Raw genomic sequence first — 19,361 nt, 5'->3', positions numbered from 1 at the left:
CAATTTAAAGTCCGTAAAGCCGTCAATGCTACAGTCTGTTCCCCCGTTACACTTTAATGTAGGGAATGCCCGTCAATTTAAAGGCCCTCTCGCTCAGCACGGCGTCGTTGAGAGGCCTGTCTCTCTTTACGTGGTCGGGCTTGCCATTACGAGTGGCCTCGTTGGTGCCCGAGTGCAGGGCATTGGGCCAGTGTGTCGTCCCAACTCTCTCTGTTGTTTGTTAGCCGTGCATACTGGTGCGTTGAAACGGGTTGCAACCACTACGTTTGCTTACTCTCGTAGGCCGCCTTTTTGCGGATCAGATCTTCCTGCGAGGCATCGGCCACCGGCATGAAGCACGTGTACGTTGCGAGTCTGTCCTGCGTGCCAGTGGCGGGCACGTTGTAGTGCGGCGTCCGCGAGTCCCCTGCCGACGGTCAGTCTTGTACCCCCAAAATTACGAAACAGCTACACACCAACACCAGGAAGACACTGCGACGTACACAAAATCAAGTCGCCGGGCTCGGCGTCGACCTTGATCCACTCGAGCTGGTGGTCTTTGAGCCACTGCATGCCCTTGTCCGTGAAGCCGTACCACTCCTTGGTCCACGCCGGGATGGGCTCCTCGGTGCCGCGGATCTCGTTGTGGAACTGCTCGCTGAGCGCGTGGCCGCCCCGGCAGACAATCAGGCCGCCGTCATTGGGCCCGTTGGGCAGCAGGTTGACGAGGCCCTGGAGGCAGCGGAACCCGGGCCGCTCGGGGTCCTGGTCCTGGTGCGGCCACGGGTTGTTGGGCGGAAGGTGGGCCCGGTGGCTGAAGCCGTAGTTGATCGTGTCAAACGACACCAGCAGATCCTCGGTGCCGTACACCTTTTCGAACGCGCCGCACACGGCGGGCTCCGCGCGAATCGCCCACACAAAGTCCTCGTGGCAGGCGCCGTACGGGAGCAGCATGCCCTTTTCGTTGATGACGGGCAGCTTGTCGGGGTGGACCGTGGAGGGGTCGTTGCGGTCGTAGCCAAGGTTGCTGTCGCGCGTTAGTGATGGTACAACGTATTGTAAGGTATGCATGCACATAAGGAAGACACGTACAAGGACTCGAGCAGAGCATACATCTTGTCTGCATACGCGAGGGCTCTCTCGCGCGGAACAGCGCCCTTGACGACCGCATAGCCGTCGCGAACGAGGTCGTCGCGAAAGTCGCCAAACGTGGGATCCGTTCCATCGCATTTCATGCGGTAGCCGGATGTGGGAAGGGTGACGACGGGCGCAGTGCCCGTCGAAGCAGTCACAGTCTCAGTCGTAGTCATTTTGAATTTTGCGTGCACTGGAGTGGATGTGCCAATGATGTGCCAATGACAGACGCACGAGTGTCGAACAGAGCGTGCGTTTATACTCGCAGAGGGTTTTCTCTCATTTATTCCACTTGCAGACTGCTCCTTCCGAAAGTGCACATGGCGCTGAACCGCCTCCCACGCAATCTCGGCCCGGCTCCGAAGTGGGTCCGGCTCGGTTCATGCCCTGACCGACTAGTCTGGCAGTTTGTGCGGGGAAGTGACCAGCGCTGATGCTGGGCCTAGACCCATTCGTTTTCCGGGGTGCGTTTCGTGGAGCCGAGCTCGTGGTAACTAGGGGTCCTTTAGTTGCTTAAATAGGAACGTCTGGCAGAGCACTTGCAATGCAAAGGATCTGCGTCTGCCATCGCGGAGGGCAAACAACAAACCATCCATTCATCTGTCTGCCGCCATGGCCGACGCAGAGAACCCAGAGAAGCCGCAGCTGGCGCACGTCGTGTCGGACATGCACTCGGACACGTCCAAGGCTTCCAAGGCGGCGGTGGCCCACGAGCACATCGAGGGCAATGCGCTTCTGGTCGGCCGAGACGGCAAGGTCCGCCGGCTGCCAATCCCCTCGACCAACCCCAACGATCCTCTCAATTTCAAGACGTGGGAGAAGGCCGCCGTCATTGTCTGCTGTTGTTGGTTTTGTACGTTGCCTTGACTGTGTGTGTGTGTGTGTGTGTCTCCTTCTGTGCAAGGTCCACTGCTAATGTTTGTGTTTCCAGCTCTTCTTAGTCTTGCTCTTGCTGGCGGCCTCGGCCCCATCCTGGGCATCTTCTTTCAGCTGTACATGCCGCAAGGCTACGACGCGAACCACATCACGTTCCTTCTCACCATCCCGAACCTGTGCATTGGCCTCGGCAACTACCTCATCCTGCCCGTCTCGCTTGCCTTTGGACGCCGGCCCGTGTTCCTTTTCTCGAGCGTCGTGCTCTTGGCCGCCACCATTGGCTCCGCCGCGCAGAGCAGCTACAAGGCGCACCTGGCCACGCGCACCATCCAGGGCCTCGCCACGGGCGCGTCCGAGTCGCTGCTGCCCCTGATGCTCACCGAGGTCACCTACCTGCACCAGCGCGGCAGGGTGTTTGGCCTGTACTGGATGGTGCAGAGCATCTTCAGCGCGGCGCTCAACATTGCCAGCAGCTACATCGGCGCCAACCTGGGCTGGCGCTGGTACTACTGGATTTTTGCCATTCTCGTCGGCGTCGGCATCGTCCTGACCTTCTTCTGCGGCTTCGAGACGCGCTTCAGCCGGCCGGCCACCAGCATCGACGGCGTCGTCGTTGTCACCGACGAGTTCGGCGTCACGCACGTCCTCCCAGACGGCCAGGCTCACGTCCACCTCGCGGAGATGCAGCAGGATGGCGCGGCGCAAGACACAGAACACCCCACCACACGCCGCAGCTACTGGCAGAAAATCAAGCCGTGGTCCACACCGCACCCCCGCCCGCTCCGCATGATTGTCCTCTCGTGGCTCCGCATGGCGCAGTGCATGACGTCCCCGGCCATTCTCTTTGTGGTTCTGTCGGCCTCCATCACCCTCGGCTGTGTCGTCGACATGTCCCTGACCTACGACGCCGTCCTCCAGGCCAAGGGCTGGGCCGCCCAGGACGTGGGCCTGGTCAACGTCGGCTCCATTGTCGGCGCGCTGCTGGGTGCCGCGTACGCGACGCTCGCCGGCGACCGGCTCGTGCTGTGGCTGGCCAAGCGCAACGCCGGCGTGCACAAGCCCGAGCACCGCCTCCTTGTCCTCGTCCCGCCCGCGCTCCTGGGCATGGCCATGCTCCTCCTCTACGGCTTCACCGCGGCCAGCGCGAGCGCCTCGTCCTGGGGCATCGTCGTCGCCTACACGCTCTACTCGGTCGCCTGGGTCACCGTCCTGATTGTCACCACGACGTTTGCCGCCGAGGCCGCGCCCAAGCACCCCGGCCCGGCCCTCGTCATGGTGGTCGGCACCAAAAACATCATCTCCTTTGGCTGGACCTATGGGCTGACGCCGCTGATGGACAGGGGCGGGTACGCCTATGCCTATGGCGTGCTGGCCGGCGTCTTTGGCGCCTGCTTCCTCCTGGGCATCCCCGTCTACGTGCTGAACCCGCGGTGGCGTCGCTATGCGGCACGCATGGACGAGCGCCGCGGTGTTGTGTCGACTGACTGATGTTGTGGGACAAAGGCGGCGACGAGATGTACAGTAGGAGTAACTACATCTAATTAGGGAATATTCATACTATCCGTAAAAATTATGATCGAATGAACATACAGACGTGGGCCTGCTGTGAGAGACTGCGTATGATGTGGCGATGAGGATACAGGCTAAGCTGTGCGCCATATAGATGATCCGAACCGAGGACACTTCAATACGTTCTTATTAAACATAATCCGTTACGACAGATTCATTCAGTGGGAGGAGTCACGCGTCACAGCAACTGAAAGCTGTTGACTGCATTTGGGAGGGCAAATATATCTATTGAAGGCTTCGTCCAGAGCCCTGGCCTAAAGAAAATACACCTCCATCTCCTCTCAGTACTCCTCGACTTCACTAAATGTCTTGTACGGCTTGGGCAGCGGAACGTCCAGCTTGCGGCTGCGGTTCGGGCCAAAGATGTCTGCTGTCTGATTTTGTGAGCGGTGTGACGGCATCGATCAGGTCGTCGTGCTTGGTGCAAGCTTACCTTCGTCGCCGGCTCGTCGGGCGTCGGCATAAAGACGGCCTTGCCGTCGTCGCCAAAGTAGGCCAGGTCCTTGTCGAAGGCGACCTGGTTCTTGGCCGCGAACGTGATCCAGTTCTCGCTGAACGGCGCGCGCGCCACCTCGAGGCACCGGAAATGCCAAATCTTCCACGCGCCGTCCTGCTTCAGAAAGTCCAGCGCGTACTGGCACCACACCCAGTGCGCCCACACGCGCTGGCCGTCCACGTTCTTGTCCTGCGGCTCGTACAGGTCCTCGGGCATCGCGCCGACGTTGCCCGGGTCCGACAAGCCCGACTCGACGCCCGCCATGAGCCAGAAGCCCTTGGCCGTCTCGCCGTCCTCGGCCACCTCGATGAGGGGCGTCGTCGTCTCGTGCAGAATCAGCTTGCCTTTGGGCGACGGCCGTCCCGTGTGGTACTTCATGACGCTGTCGTAGTCCGTGTACACGCCGACGTTGGTGTACTGCGCGTGGATGTCCGGCGTGCCGCGGGCGACCCAAAGCGGCTTGATCTGCTCGTCCTCGAAGACGTTGTGCAGGTGCATGTACTGGCTAAAGACGTTTTCCACGGCGCCGCGGTCGTGGGCCTGGGCGTGTTAGATTGTATACTCCAGATAGTCTCGTGAACGTTGCACTTACGCGCTGGGCTAGACGCTCGGCGGCCACGACACGCGCCTCGAGGGCTGCAAGAGCGTCTTGGGATGCCATGTTGCGCAGCTGGAAGAGGTCGATGTTTGTTCCCGAACGGGCAATTGTATGCGTTACTCCAACTGATGTAAAGTGGCAAAATTGCCTCGCCAAACAATACGCGCTTCTTATAGATGCTCCTCATTTGGACATGTGATGTGGCCACTCTCGTCTCGCCAAACCGAGGAGCATAGACCCGGCTGGCCTCCGAGCCGGGGGTTCGGTGCCCGGAAAACAGAGTCCTCCCGGGAAGGCGTCCGACGATCTAAACAATGTGACTGTTCCCCAAATTGGAATAACACCAAGAACTTGGCTGCTCACCCTACCGCATCGAGACATACCCCGCATCAACACCATGTGGGAACCCCAACATTGCGGATTTCTACGCCAGCATAACACTCCACATCCCGCTCCTCGGGTTTTGCTGCACGCGGAATGTGACGACGGCAGTTCGGACAGGGTGTCCAGACTGTGTATTTGTCTCGATGAACTAGGGCTCGGTCGTGGGTGACTACGTCCAAGTTTTGGTATGCAATAGTAACAGCCAGAAATATCGTAGATGTCCACCCTTGCCCACAATCAGCGCGGTTGTCTTCCGAACGAGCAGTGGTGGCGATTCGTTCCTTCACTCTAGGTATGATAGGGTGTGCCAGCCCCAAACCTTGCCCGCCAATCTTCTCGGATCGATCGAGAAGCTCTCTCCACATCTGCGCACCGGACACGAAACCGGATCTCGCGGGCGATGTTGAGCCCGTTTAGTATCGGCATCTGGGCCTCAATGATACACAGGAGAGGCTGTAAAGAACCGTGGCACTCTTCGAGGATGGCTGCCGTGTACGCTATGCACCGTGACACGGTTAGTAAAGGTCCGTCGTCGGTGGGAAGGCATCGGTGGAGGATGGCCGGGCTCTGGGGTAAGAGTAGGAGTAGCGTCCTACGTCGGTCCTTGCTCGTCCTCCCAACATTCAAATTTGTCGCGCCACGTGTTGTATATCGAAGCTACGTTATGAATTTGGCCCTGTCCTTCACCCGCCTGGTGTTTTCTCGCGGCGTCACATTTGCAAACGCACATCGTTGGACATACGTCGTACTATCCACTCAGTGACACCTTGTTCCAACTGCTAGCCCCCACTGGCCCAATACGGAGGAATATGATGGTGGCCTGTTGGCTATGCAGTCTCATGACCAATCGTATCTCGGGACAATATGACGAGACTGGAAATAATCAAAACCAACAGACAAGGAAAAAAAAGTTACCCACTCAGTATAGGACGCAAGGTAAGGGGCTATCAGAAAATAGATGTGTATGGCTGACGAGGGGTACTTGTCGGATGCTTCTTTGTTCCGCGCGCCCTTTGTTTCGCCGAGCTGAACCAACGAGGCAAATGAAGTATTCACCTTTGGTCTTTCCCAAGCATTTGCAATTCGCCCGGTTTCTGGTTTCTTTTTACAGCCAGCTCATTCCACATCATTCGCTGCAACATGTTTCCGACAAACAGCACGGGCGGCGGTCCGGTGCGACTGCAGGCTGGGCAACATACTGCCCTATACTTGATTTCGATCGTCCTTGTCAGCGCCGTTTCGTATTTTTTTATCAAGAGACAACAACAGAAACGGGCAAGTATCCGGTTGGGAATACGGGAATATCGTGCGTAACAGGGCGGCTCGCTAAACAAAGGCATACTCGTTCCAGGTCGAAGCCGCAATGGCCGAGCAATACAATTGTGCGCCTGTTCTTCCGTTTGTGCCGTACAAGTGGCCCTTGGCGCTCGACCTTCTCATGCGGCAGTACAAGATCTTGTGCGGCGACCATACGTTTGAAGAGCTGACGCCGTACTTTGACATTGCCGCCACCGCACGTGTCCATTTCTTCGGCGCCACCGGCTATTTCACCACGGACCCGGACAACATCGAGGCCATTCTGTCGACAAACTTCAAGGACTACGGTCTCGGCAGCCGACGCCTGGCCGCATTTCCGCTCTTGGGCGAGGGCATCTTCTCACAGGACGGCCCAGCTTGGAAGCACTCGCGGGAGCTCGTCCGACGCCAGTTTTCGCGTGTGCAGAAGCTGGCACCGCATGCACTGGCGGAGCACGTGGACGAGCTGCTGGCCGACATCCGCAGCGCTGCCGTGTCTGCGGATGGCGTCCGCGTCGTGAACCTAAAGCCACTCATGTTTGAGTACACACTGAACACGACCACGGCGCTGCTATTTGGCGAGCCGCGCAGCACGATGGGACAGGACATGGACATGGGCAAGGGGAACGCCGTGCGCGACGACTTTGACGCGGCGTGCTTTGCCTTGGGCATCCGCGTTCGCCTCGCCGATGGTGCCTGGCTCTACAACCCGCCCAAGTTCCGCACGGCCTGCAAGGCGGTGCGGGACTGGGCCACCTTTTTCGTGGCCAAGGCCATGCAATACAAGAACGACTTTGGCGAAGACGCCGCCGCCGAGAAATACGCCTTTATCATTGACCTGTGGCGAGACATGCAGGACGTGGAGCTCGTCCGTGACCAGCTGCTGCACATCCTGGTGGCAGGGCGTGATTCGACAGCCATCCTGTTGTCATGGACGTTGTGTAGTTTTTTTTTTTTTTTAAATTTTAAATTTTAAATTAAAAATCAAAATTTTATATTTCTTTCCTTGCGTCTTTTCGCAGTCGTTAACGCACATAGTTTTCATCTCGTTCGCAACCCAGATATCCTCGACCGTCTCCGAAATGAAGTTGCCTCCGTCCAAAACAATATCCCGCTCACGCGCGACCAGATTCTGAAACTGCCCTTTCTCCGGTGCTGTTTAAACGAAAGTGAGTTTTCCACCCTCCTGTCGCACTGATTCCTCGGCTCGGCTCGTCCCGTTAACTCACCGCACGCCTCAGCCCTCCGCCTGTATCCAACTTTACCAATGAACATTCGCTTCGTCACCGAAACTACTATTCTGCCGCGCGGTGGTGGACGTGATGGTCGATGTCCCGTTCTCCTACCCAAAGGTACCGGGATTGCCTTTTCCATCTACCATCTTCATCGCCTTGAATCCATCTACGGGCCAGACGCCAAGGTATACCGCCCCCAACGCTGGGAGAGCGGCGAATTAATCAAAAAGGCTCGTCTCGGCGCCGGGTTTGTCGACTTTAACGGAGGACCGCGAGTCTGCCTAGGAAGTATGCTCTCCATCGGTCCCTCTTCACGTCAAGGGTCGTGTTATTTCGATTCGTAGCTAACGACCCGTAGAGGACTTTACTTTGATGGAAGCGAGCTGCGCCGTCATTCGCATTCTCCAGACATTTCCCAATCTTCGACTTCCTCCGGGGGTCGAAGCCGGCCCAGTTGGATCCGAACGCCATACGTACACGATTGGCCTGTCGCCCACAGATGGAGTACATGTTGCACTCTGAATTAGGAAAACGATGGTTATTGTAGCTTGGAATAGATAATGAACCGTGGAGTACCAAGAGTCTGATTCACGAAATAGACCAAAACACAACCAATCAAAACACGACCAGCCATATACACGTATGTCTCCCGTAGACGACACAACCCTACTGGCTCTTGTCTTCATTGATTCCCCGGTCATTTTCTCCGTTGGACAGCTCGGACCGCACGTCCCGCACAAGGCTCATGGCCATGTCGGCGCTAATGGCCGTCAGGACGTGCCACCACCCGTGCAGCTCCAAGAGCCACGCCCATGGGAGCCCCATCTTGGCCCGTACCGAGCGCAGCTGGGCACAAAACTCGAGGTCGATGTTCCAGAGGCCGTAGCCCACGAGGAGCAAAATGAGCGCCTTGCGTCCGCGCACCCGCCAGCCCGCCAGCTTGTGCGGCGGGAAAGCGCCGACGCGCCAGTGGAAGAGATAATGTCCGCGCAGCACAATCAGGGCCAACACCGTGCCAAAGGCAATGGTGTGGTACAGGATGTTGGCCGTCCAGACATAAAACACGGCAAACAGGGGGAACACGACGGCGAGGCTCACGCGGACCAGCGTGTAGTGCGCAGACGTGCGCTGCAGGTTGAGGGCGCCGAGGAGCAGCGACCAGGTCAGGCCGAGCATCGCCAGCTCGTCAGCGAACTGCATGGTCTGACGCAGCGACGCGTGGAAGAGAAACGACCCAACGCCCAGCAAGAACAGCGACACGGCCATGAAATCGATGTTGGGTGCGAAGAGGCCACGGCTACCCGGGCCGTACATGTAGCGAAGCGCATAGTAGACTGGGGGGGAGGGGGGGTGGAACGGATCGCACGGGTAAGCATCTCTGTGTTCAAACGGTTCAGGGCAGAGACAAACGAACAAACAGCAGCGTACCATAGGCCAGGTTGGTCAGCGAGTTGATGAACTCGGAGAGATAGACCGAAACGGCGTAGTCCTCTTCACAGAAACTGTGCCAAAGGTGAGTGATGTTTTCCACATGAAGTACGACCGGGCAAGGTAGTGCCCTCGAATGCCCTCGAAACGCCGCAGATGCTTACTTGGCTTTGCTCGTCGGGGGACTCCACATCCCATCCAGGGCTTTCGGGTCGCCATAATAGTGAATGTTGTGATGTCCCATCCTGATGGAATCTGTTGGTCCTCTTCGACGGCTTGATAGATCCTTGTCCGTGCCACGGCGCGTTGCTCTCTCCCGTCGGGATCTTTCGCGTTGGAAGTAGGGATGAATGTGAAAGGTGAGCTGAAGACAAGATGAAAACAGATGGGGCTGAAGCGGAAATTTAGCCACATGATATATCACGTGAATATCACTGTGATTAAAATTCAATGGACTTCGGAGACATATGTTGGACAACGGCACTTCAGACCCTGTTATCTAGCGGTAGCGCTAGAGGGCTCTCTATTTTGCCAGTTGGCTTAGTGTAGCGGTCTAGTTCCTATATGTGAACTACGGCAAGCATCTTAATCCATTGTCCATCCGGTGGCTCATTCTATGGGTATTTCTCATGTTGTCGCCATTCCCTGCAGCGAACAGTGGTCACGTCGCCTCTCTCTTTTTTCTTTCAAACCACAACTCCATTCCACCATCCGCCCATCCGCAACGCAACCAGTTTGCCCAGGTTGGTGGTCCCATCCTCCTCTATCACCAGTTCCTCCGTGTCCCGCAAGATGTTTTCACTGTACGCACCGGCTCCACACATATGCAACACCTTAGTTACTGCCGCATGGATTGCCAGCAGCCGAGGTAGAGGAGCATCAGTGGTCCGGTTCTCCGAAAGGAACAGAGTCCTGACCACAGGCGCTACCGGGCTAAATATGGGCTCCGTTGACTGTATGCGATAAGTGTGCTGAGGCGCATCGACCAGTGGTTCAAAGTACAATTTAAATCGCCCAAACTCATTGTGCACTTCTTGTGTCAGGGTCAGAGCGTTTGTCGGCCGATCAATGTTGAGGCCTTCAATCAAATGGCGTATACCGACGTCGAACATGTCGAGGATTGCAAGAGCGTTCTTGCGAGCTTGGATCTGACACTTGTTAGGCCAAAGAAGAAAAGGACGATAGCAGCGAACAGGGACGACCGAATTCGGGTACACACCATGTCCGAACTGCCTTCATGTGTCATGAGTGAATGAGGCAAGATATGAGCCACTTCGAGATTAGCAAACTGCTGCATGTTGTCCTGGGTCAAAATGTGCCCGTCGTCGTCCTCGGCGTTTTCGCCGTCCCGCTCATACCGTTTCCTGGCCTCGTTCCGGTCAAACTTGCGAGTCACAACGCAGCGGTGCCTGTCGCGTATCAAGCAGTCGCGCCGTAGCGCTTTGAGCCGGTGACCGGACCCTGGGAGGACGGCGTCGGCTGGCAATGATGGTACAGAGAGGGACGCCGGTGTTGGTTGCGGTGTCTTTGCAGAAGAGGCTTTCACTTATCCTGAGCGTGAGCAACAATCAAAACAGCAGAAGCACGAGAAATGGAGGTGGGTGCCCACGGCAAACATACACGGGAGAAAGAAATTCGCAAATAGAAAGTCTGTAAATGCGACCACCTTTGCTGCTACCGATCCCATGTCAACCTCGTTTGTGGTAGGCAATATGTCAACATCAATGCTGGAGAAAAAGGACTGGAGGATCAGATCCTTGGACGGCTGAGTTTGTGAATGGCGATGCATGCTGCGTATCATCTCGATGCGCCGGAACGGCGTCGACAGGAGCTCGTTTTGGCTGGCATCTAGCTGGTCCAAAACGTGGGTGAAGAGGTGCAGAGCGTGATCCCTTGCGGCATCGGACGGGAAAATCGGGGGCTCGGCTGAAAAATCCAGAAGGTCCTCCAGAGAGGCCTGGTGCCTGTGGAGTGGTGAGGACATGATGGATGCGTCCTGCTGGTTGATCATACTGCGTCGCAAATTCGGTATTTGCTTGTTGTCCCATGTAGGCAGGGAAAAGGTGGGGGAGTCGACGCCTAGAAACAGCGGAGATGTAATCTCGCTTCATTGGTTAGAACAGATGATAAATATGGGTCTTGCTAGCTCTCGTGTAGAGTTTACTGGCCACGTGACTTTTAGAGGATAAATAAACAAAATCAAATCAATCTACTGTTGATTTCTTACCATGTAAACTCAAGCAAGACTTACCTCAAAGTTGCTCATATGTGCGCAGTGTCGTCCTGTGCCAGCCTCACCCGTGTCCCGCAATATGGGGAGGATCGCCAAGAGTTGTCGAGCTCCATTTGCAGAGTGAGAGGACTTTATCCGCCCTCTTGGCGCTTGTGTGGCTGTTGATGGGTTATCCTCAACCTCTCACCATTTGCCCTCTATTGTGGAAAACGTGCGTATCCTGATCCCTGGGAAGGATTGTTCCCCAGGGGAAGAATATTAATGAATGGTTGCGATGCACTTTAAACCGTGGTCTGCTGGTCCAAACGCATCACGAATGCAATTAATTACAAGCTCAAACGCTCTCACCACTATTGTAGTTATCCGCCTTGGTAGCCATGCCGCTTCATCCTTCACCTCGGAGATCCGTAAGTCTGCTGGATTGTCTGAAATCGCAGCTTCGTGAGTAGACATGCCCAAATCGAGAACGACGTCGCAGCGAAAAGCAAATCGTTGTCCTCGAAAGTATATATAGGAGCAGCGTCGCCTCGAAGCGTTATGTATACTGGACAAGCAGAAACAGATATCGTCGTCGGCATAGTATTGGAACAAACTCACTCTTAGCCTCGGCAAAATATATCGAAAATGAAGACTTTTGGCAGATCCTCGCATGTACTGGCCCTCGGCTCACTGCTCATGGCTGGCCAATGTGGCACCGTCCGAGGCCAGACAGAGGCCCAAAAGGCAAATGCAAACCGAACTCTGTCTGTGGGCTATGTGAGTTGCGCAACATACACTGACACATTCCGATGTTGGCAAGTCCTAATTTTGTGTGAGCAGATCCTCTTCCCTGGCTTCGAGCCTCTGGACGTGTTTGGTCCGCTCGAAATGATATTCGGCATGTCGTACTACATGAACATGACGCTGGCCACCATTGCGGAGACGGTCGGCCCTGTGTCGGCGCGCCCGCCCCTCCACTACATGGCCCCCAACGAACCGCCCATGGACTTGAGCTACATGATCAATCCCCAGGTCGTCGCCACCCACACCTTTGAAACCGCGCCCAAGCTGGACATCCTGCTCGTCCCCGGCGGCACGGGCAATGTCGCGCTCGAGCAGAAGAACGACACCAAGGTCGAGGACTTTGTGCGGGAGCGGTATCCCGAACTCGAGTATTTGTTGAGCGTCTGCACCGGCGCCATCACGCTCGCCCGGTCGGGCGTGCTCGAGGGCCGCCGTGCCACGTCCAACAAGGGCGCGTGGGCGCAGACGGCCACGCACGGCAAGAACGTGACGTGGGTGCCGAGCGCGCGCTGGGTGGTGGACGGCAACGTGTGGACGAGCTCGGGCGTGGCCGCGGGCATGGACATGGCCTTTGCGTTCTTGCGGGAGCTGTATGGAGACAGCCCGCTCGATACGCTGATGAGCAATGTCGAGTACGCTCCGCACACGGATGCCTCGTGGGATCCGTTTTCGGTCGTGCACAATGTGAGTAAAAAAGGACGGGTACCTGTCTGTGATGAAGCTTCGCTAACTGTGGATTAGGTCCCGGGTGCGAACAAGACGCGCTCACTAGTCGATTGTGTTGGGCCGGCTGGGTTCTCGGAGTAGATGGAAAGCGACAGCACACTGCTAATTACGTCTGGCGACGTGCCAACGGTCGGAGTGTATATGTAACACGTTTCATCCGGGCTGACAAGACATACGAATGGAGGTGACGAGATGCTTATATGTCTATCCTCTACTGTGTAATTTCATCAGTTGTCGTATTCATAATACCTCTGCCCAAGTTTTAACCGAAGACCCAAAATACTTGACATGCTTTATCCTGGCTCCGTATCATAAGTCTCTGGGGATGGAAACCATTCTTTCCATCTAATTACCTCTCTTCTAGACTCGAGGTCGGAACGTAACCATCATTATTTTCTCCACAGTGGACGCCATATCGGGTGCACTTTCTCACACACCCTCCTTGCCGTACACCTTCTCAGGTGGCGGCGGCGTCGTCACGGGCAGCCACTCAAACGACTGTTTCTTGGTGGACGAAGCGTCGGGTTGCTTCTCCTGGACAGATGGGATGTCGTTGCGGTAGGTAACGTAGTCAGTAATGTGGCTGTTGTTTGCATTGTTGTGGTTATTGTTGTTGTTGTTTGTCAAGCCGCCTGGGTAAAAGACTTGGGTGCCCGTCAGCGGCGCAGTGATCAAGAACAGAGCGGCCTCGATTGTGCCAAACGCAATGGCCAAGTTGACGGAACCACACACCCCGTCTTCCAACGGGCAGTCGTTCTGGCCCACGTAGGCGGCCGACGCAATGAAGCCAATAAACCACGACAGGAGCGCTACGACTTCGAATACGACGCGAACGTAGCCGAACGAGCTTTGGATCGGGTAGCGGATACCAATGAAGACGACAAACACAACGCCCAGCGCGGTCCAGAAGGCAGTGAACAAAAGGTAACCCCACGGATCGGGAAAGCGGATGTGATCGGTTATGGTCTTGGAGCCTTCATGTTTGACGACGTCACCATGAAAGAGATGGAGCGCTGGTTATGTTAGTTGGAACAAAATAGAAAAAAAATATATGACAAACAGGAACGGCACGGAGAACACACATCGAAAAAGGGCAACAATGACGACAATGGCAAAGATAAACTGCAGCGTACGGACGCTCAAGACGAAGATGGGATGGGAGACGAAGTTTGCACACTTGGTACGCTTGGATTTCTTGGTGTCGGACATATTTGCCTGTTTGAAGGTGGATGGGACGTTGATGGCCTGAGCTTGTTCCTAATAGAAGATACACTGAGGACGTAACGTTGGTATTCGTCGCGTGATGATGGTTGAATTGAATGGATATTGTTTCGAGTTTTGGAAAGTGAAGGTCACCAACGAAATCATATATACACTGACTGGTGTTACTTATAAAAATGCGTACGTGACGACATGATGGATGTTTCCATCGTAAACGCTTGGCGATGCTATTCTTGGTTCATCAATACGATCGATGTGTTTGACCCAACGGCCATAAGAATATGGCAGCCTGGACGAACAAGGCAAGAAAGTTAGCAAGATAGGTTCATTAGGAAGTTTTCCTTGCTGCCAGCAGACGTAAGGTGGACACCAAACAAAGTTTGGGGTTTATGGCCGAGCCGTAGCGCTGGGACGGAGCGATGCATTTCGATTCCGAATTCCTAACATACCACAGAATCCCTGTAAATTGGTCAAGCCAGCGCAAGAAATGACCGATGCTCCGGGCATGACCACCAGTCTGTTTAGTCCATTTGTGTCAAGTGGACGTACAGTGTGGGAAAAGTTAATTAATTTTATGATAATATAGACGATGCAAACCTAAAAAAAAGTATGAAGCAGTGGGTGTTGTGGGGACTGGATATGATGTGTAAACAAACAGCTGAACAGGGGCTAACAAAACAGCACCGAAATCCTATTTTTAGTTTGACAGATGGGCGATCTGGGAAACTTTATTCTGCTGCCTGCGACTAGTCAACACACCAGAAAACCGCCGATTAACGTACGCACCGTCATTTGCTGACCAAACGATGCAACTACGGACAATTCCCGAAAAGTCCGTCGCGTGCTTCACATTTAGACTTTCAAGGTGAGTGCTGTTCTCTATGCGCATTTTAGCGAGACGCAAAAACGGAAGAATCGGACAATACTCGAGACAGGTTTACTGCCAGCTGATTTCCGGCCAAGACGCATCGAACGGCTAACGTCACCGCATGTTTTTTAGGCCGACACGCAAGTCCGTTGTCCATTTGTCCGCACGGCGATGTGCAATTTGCTTTGTGCGCGGCAAGACGCCGCTTGCCTTTTGTTTATTGAAAATGTCCAACTACGGCGGACTGCTTCTGGGTCCGATGACGTGCGTGACGTATGGCGACAAGTTTGACTGGATCAAGAAGGAGGAGAGGGAGTGACATGTCAGCCAAGGTATCCAAGTATATTTTATAACCAGTCAACTCCATCAATTGTACGTTTTCCAGGCCAATGTTTTCTATATCCTATCCGGGATCGAATCCATGATCCATCTACACTGTACTCCTCTTTCTAGTTTGTAACCAGCACCTTGATCACCAGCTTGCCGTCGTCGTCCTCTTTCCGGCTCGCCATTGCAAAGGCATCCTCAACGGCCGCGAGGCCCTTGAACTCGTGCGTAACCAGGCTTGCAAAGTCGGGGCCGTCGTTGTTCGTCTGCGACAGGATCTCAATGCCCTCGCCGTACGTGTTGGCGTACCGGAACACGCCGCAAATGTCCACCTCGCGTAGCGCCGCCGCCGAAATGGGCAGAGTCTGCACCGGCGTGCCCATGCCGATCAGCATCACCTTGCCGCCCGGTCGCGTCGCGTAGATGGCCGTCTGGACACACGAGGGCACGCCCGTGCATTCAAACACCACGTCGACCTGTCCGACCTTGTCGCCCTTGCTCTCGAGCGCGCCTACTGCAGCGGCCGTCTGCTGCGCGGTGGCGAGCGCCTCGTCCGTGGACGCCGGGCGCGGGCCCATGGGCACGACGAAACGGGTGTCGGCAAACCTGTGCTCGACGGCGAAGCGCGCGCGGTTGGCGTCCACGTCGGCAATCACCACGTTGGGGACGCCGGCCACTTTGCACATACCGGCCACCAGCAGGCCCACTGCGCCGGCGCCCAGAACGAGCACCTTGTCCGTCTTGTGGCCGGCCGACAGGTTGGCTCGCCGGGTCGCCTGGATGGCCACGCTCAAGGGCTCGAGCAGCGCCGCCACGGCCAGCGGCATGGAGGCCGGCAGCTTGTGGCACCACGCCGCGGGGTGGTTGATGCGGTCCTGCAGCGTTCCCTGCGCGTGTGGAAACGACTTGGCCGAGCTGCGGAAGCGCATCTCCGGACAGATGTTGTAGCGACCCTCGGCGCAGCGCGCGCAGGTGCCACAGGGCTGGCCGACCTCGAGAGCGACGAGGTCGCCCACCTTTAGGGAAGAAACGCCAGGACCGACGGCTACGACCTCACCGGCCGACTCGTGGCCGAGCGACAGAGGCTCGCGCACGAGAATGTCGCCGTTGCGGTAGTGGCCGTAGTAGTGAAGGTCGGAGCCGCAGAGGCCGGTGGCGCGGACGGCGACCTGCACCTCACTGGCGGCGGGGGGTTCGAGGGACCGATCCTCGAGACGCAGGTCCTTGGCACCATGGAGAACGGACGCCTTTATAGTTTGTGTTTGTGATGTCGACATGTTATGTGCGGGCGGAGGGGAGGGCATGAAGCTGATGTCGTCGTCGTAGAGTTGGTCAAAAGAGGGAGGATGTTGCAAAGCTTTAGAAGATTGCAGAGAAACAGGACCGTGATGGGCAGAATGAGGAGAGTCTACCAGGGATGAATCGCTTGTTCGAGAAGGAGAGCTGTTGTGAGAGATGCTTATTGTTCGAGGAATGAGCCAACGGCAGCCATCGACAGCACTTAGCGGGACAACAGTGCGTCTTGGTTCGTGGTAAAATATGGGCCGGTTGCGGAGGCCCGCTGTGGGACAGCTGGGGACAGTTGGGATAGCTAAAGCTGGGCGGCTGATTCGGCGTTTGCTTGTCGCTGTGGTTTGAGAAGGAAACAGGCAAAACCCGCGAACCTGCCAGCTCTCGAAATGGTTTCAATAGCCGAAGGCGGCACTAGTGACGAGCACCGCCTTTTTAGCTCCCCCGCACTCCAAAAGCAGGAACACTGCTGCTGGTGCAATATAGCATGATTGTTGACCACTTCGAGACTACAGAGCCAGAGATCAACTCGAGCGTTACCAACGGCTACTGCATCACACTCGAATCTTGCTTCTAAACCATAGCACCACATCAAGCAGCATGGATTTGTTTTCGCTCGCTGGCAAGACGGCCCTCGTCACAGGCGGCACACGGGGCATTGGCCAGGCGATGGCCGTCGCTCTGGCGGAAGCTGGCGCCGACATCCTTTTGGCATTGGTGTGTCCGGTCCCAAACAGCAACTGACAGCACCTTCCAGTCCTCTCTGCTAACATATTTCAGCGCTCTGGCGCCGATACGGCGACCAAGACACAGGTCGAGGCCCTCGGCCGGAAGTGCACGCTCTACAACGTCGATATTTCGTCGCGCGAGTCCGTCGCTGCCCTTGTGCCGGCGGTCCTCAAGGACGGACACCGAATCGATGTTCTCGTCAACTGTGCTGGCATTCAGCGTCGCCACCCGGCCCACCAGTTCCCCATCAACGACTGGGACGAGGTGCTCCAAGTCAACCTGGGCTCCGTCTTTGAGCTGTGCCGCGACGTCGGCGCACACATGCTGGAGCAGCCCTTTTACGATGGCACGACCCGGCGAGGAACCATCATCAACGTGGCCTCGCTCCTGAGCTTCCAGGGCGGCATCACGGTGCCGGCGTACGCAGCCAGCAAGGGCGGCGTGGCGCAGCTGACCAAGGCGCTGAGCAACGAGTGGGCGGGCAAGGGCGTGACGGTGAACGCGATTGCGCCCGGCTACATTGCCACGGACATGAACTCGGCGCTGATTAGTGACGAGTCGCGGGCGGCAAGCATTCTGGCGCGGATCCCGGCGGGGCGGTGGGGTCTGCCGGAGGACTTTAAGGGGGCCGTGATCTTTTTGGCCAGTCGGGCGAGTGCTTATGTCAGCGGCGAGATTCTGACGGTGGACGGCGGCTGGATGGGCCGGTAAGTGCCAGCGGGAGACAAATTGTGGACAATAGATTTAGACTTGGTTTCATTTGACGCAACTAGATTCATCCTGCTCGGAAATGTCTACATATCCAACCTCACTGTCCGCTATAAACTCGCCTTGAGCACCGTCTGCTCAGGCACCTGTGTCAACAATCCCTTCCCTGCCACGGCACTCTTGATATTATCAATCACTAGCACCTCCATCCGCCTCTGTGTGTCCACCGTAAATGTGCCCACGTGTGGCAGTAGCACAGCACGCGGGTTGCTTAGCAGACCCGGATGCACCTTGGGCTCCTGCTCGAAGACATCCAAGCCGACACTCCACACCTTGCCCGACTCCAAGTGCCGCACCAGCGCTGCCTCGTCAATGATGGGGCCGCGCGCTGTGTTGACAACAATCACACCATCCTTCATCTTTGCGAATGCTGCCTCATTTAACAAGCCGATGGTAGCGGGCGACTGCGGCACGTGCACCGAAATAACGTCGCTCGTGCGCAGCAGCTCGTCAAGCGACACGTACTGGCCTAGGTTGCCGTCGGGGCCGGCCACGGGCTTGCGGCTGTGGTACTGCACAACAAATCCAAAGGCGGCCGCCCGGCGGGCCGTGGCAGCCCCGATGCCGCCCATGCCCAGAATGCCCAACCGAAGACCGTTCGGATCTCGGCCCAGCGGCGATGAACCGCGCCACTTGCCCGCACGGATGGCTGTCTGGGGGATCCATGCGCGGCGCAGGGCACCGAGAATGAGGAACAAGGCAGTATTGGCGGTCGCATCGTTGACGGCACCGGGCGTGTTGGACACGCTGATGCCGCGGGCCGTGCAGGCACTGACGTCGATCTGGTCGTAGCCGGCGCCATTGTGCGATACAAATTTCACCGACGGCGGTAGATGGCTCACGAGTTCCTGGTCAAAGCGGCCGGTAATCGCCACCGAGTCGTAGGTGCGAGAAATGGCGACAATATCGTTGTAGACACCGGCGTCGAGGTCGCGGAGGAACTCCTTGCGAGTGCCGGACGTGACAGAGCGGACATTGGCAACGTCGGACAACGCTGCAAACTCGGCCTTGGCATGGACGACGTCGCCCAACATAAGCACGGCAGGCTTGGAAGAGGAGGCCATGTTGTCTTGTTGTCTGCGACGGTGCGTTGTGTCTTGGTCGGTAGTCAGCAGTCTGCGATGTTCTTCCGGTAAACGGTTTCAACAACTGACTTGCTGTGCATAACGTTAGAACTGGTCTGGCCCAAGCCGGACAGTCGACCTTTGAAATCTTTTCCCCGCCATCTCTTCACCGTATACCGAGTATCTCTCGGCATAATTGACTCCGTGAGGTGTCTTGTTTACGCGAGCATCGGAGTGCAAAACTCTCAATCCAACTTAGCGGGGTACTCTGTACTCCGTACTTCAGTTGCCGTTCATTTGCCGACAAGTTAATCTTGACCGCCGTTGCGGGGAGGTCTGCAGAGGCACAGCGCATAT

General features: G+C 56.4%; 10 protein-coding genes across 10 annotated transcripts; 4 read left to right on the top strand and 6 right to left on the bottom strand.

The window, feature by feature from the left end:
* Window positions 1-46: 46 nt before the first annotated feature.
* On the bottom strand, window positions 47-1,289 carry SPBR_02891 (uncharacterized protein; the record flags this gene model as incomplete). Its single annotated transcript, XM_040761194.1, has 4 exons — window positions 47-210; window positions 275-406; window positions 483-1,006; window positions 1,072-1,289. The coding sequence occupies 4 exons, from the start codon at window positions 1,287-1,289 to the stop codon at window positions 47-49; spliced, it is 1,038 nt and encodes a 345-aa protein (XP_040620458.1).
* A 436-nt stretch (window positions 1,290-1,725) lies between these two features.
* Window positions 1,726-3,477, top strand: SPBR_02628 (uncharacterized protein; the record flags this gene model as incomplete). Its single annotated transcript, XM_040760931.1, has 2 exons — window positions 1,726-1,947; window positions 2,104-3,477. 2 exons carry the CDS (start codon window positions 1,726-1,728, stop codon window positions 3,475-3,477), a joined length of 1,596 nt encoding a protein of 531 aa, XP_040620457.1.
* Window positions 3,478-3,839: 362 nt separating this feature from the next.
* On the bottom strand, window positions 3,840-4,715 carry SPBR_03130 (peptide ABC transporter permease; the record flags this gene model as incomplete). Its single annotated transcript, XM_040761433.1, has 3 exons — window positions 3,840-3,932; window positions 3,992-4,594; window positions 4,647-4,715. 3 exons carry the CDS (start codon window positions 4,713-4,715, stop codon window positions 3,840-3,842), a joined length of 765 nt encoding a protein of 254 aa, XP_040620456.1.
* A 1,684-nt stretch (window positions 4,716-6,399) lies between these two features.
* Window positions 6,400-7,530, top strand: SPBR_02955 (uncharacterized protein; the record flags this gene model as incomplete). The annotated part of the gene is made up of 2 exons (XM_040761258.1): window positions 6,400-7,237; window positions 7,394-7,530. The coding sequence occupies 2 exons, from the start codon at window positions 6,400-6,402 to the stop codon at window positions 7,528-7,530; spliced, it is 975 nt and encodes a 324-aa protein (XP_040620455.1).
* A 703-nt stretch (window positions 7,531-8,233) lies between these two features.
* Window positions 8,234-9,239, bottom strand: SPBR_03045 (dihydroceramidase; the record flags this gene model as incomplete). Its single annotated transcript, XM_040761348.1, has 3 exons — window positions 8,234-8,901; window positions 8,996-9,069; window positions 9,160-9,239. The coding sequence occupies 3 exons, from the start codon at window positions 9,237-9,239 to the stop codon at window positions 8,234-8,236; spliced, it is 822 nt and encodes a 273-aa protein (XP_040620454.1).
* A 442-nt stretch (window positions 9,240-9,681) lies between these two features.
* SPBR_02859 (uncharacterized protein) lies at window positions 9,682-10,979 on the bottom strand (the record flags this gene model as incomplete). Its single annotated transcript, XM_040761162.1, has 3 exons — window positions 9,682-10,143; window positions 10,215-10,474; window positions 10,616-10,979. 3 exons carry the CDS (start codon window positions 10,977-10,979, stop codon window positions 9,682-9,684), a joined length of 1,086 nt encoding a protein of 361 aa, XP_040620453.1.
* An 873-nt stretch (window positions 10,980-11,852) lies between these two features.
* SPBR_02682 (uncharacterized protein) lies at window positions 11,853-13,506 on the top strand (the record flags this gene model as incomplete). The annotated part of the gene is made up of 3 exons (XM_040760985.1): window positions 11,853-11,984; window positions 12,048-12,695; window positions 13,381-13,506. The coding sequence occupies 3 exons, from the start codon at window positions 11,853-11,855 to the stop codon at window positions 13,504-13,506; spliced, it is 906 nt and encodes a 301-aa protein (XP_040620452.1).
* Window positions 13,507-15,275: 1,769 nt separating this feature from the next.
* On the bottom strand, window positions 15,276-16,430 carry SPBR_02943 (L-iditol 2-dehydrogenase; the record flags this gene model as incomplete). Its single annotated transcript, XM_040761246.1, has 1 exon — window positions 15,276-16,430. One exon carries the CDS (start codon window positions 16,428-16,430, stop codon window positions 15,276-15,278), a length of 1,155 nt encoding a protein of 384 aa, XP_040620451.1.
* Window positions 16,431-17,043: 613 nt separating this feature from the next.
* Window positions 17,044-17,883, top strand: SPBR_03145 (2-deoxy-D-gluconate 3-dehydrogenase; the record flags this gene model as incomplete). Its single annotated transcript, XM_040761448.1, has 2 exons — window positions 17,044-17,160; window positions 17,224-17,883. The coding sequence occupies 2 exons, from the start codon at window positions 17,044-17,046 to the stop codon at window positions 17,881-17,883; spliced, it is 777 nt and encodes a 258-aa protein (XP_040620450.1).
* A 107-nt stretch (window positions 17,884-17,990) lies between these two features.
* Window positions 17,991-19,004, bottom strand: SPBR_03041 (D-3-phosphoglycerate dehydrogenase; the record flags this gene model as incomplete). The annotated part of the gene is made up of 1 exon (XM_040761344.1): window positions 17,991-19,004. The coding sequence occupies one exon, from the start codon at window positions 19,002-19,004 to the stop codon at window positions 17,991-17,993; it is 1,014 nt and encodes a 337-aa protein (XP_040620449.1).
* Between the last annotated feature and the right edge of the window lie 357 nt (window positions 19,005-19,361).

Source organism: Sporothrix brasiliensis (genome assembly GCF_000820605.1).
Source record: "Sporothrix brasiliensis 5110 chromosome Unknown Cont17, whole genome shotgun sequence".
Taxonomy (NCBI): Eukaryota; Fungi; Ascomycota; class Sordariomycetes; order Ophiostomatales; family Ophiostomataceae; genus Sporothrix; species Sporothrix brasiliensis.
Note: the sequence above shows the minus strand (reverse complement) of the source record. Positions and strands in the feature narration are given on the sequence as shown.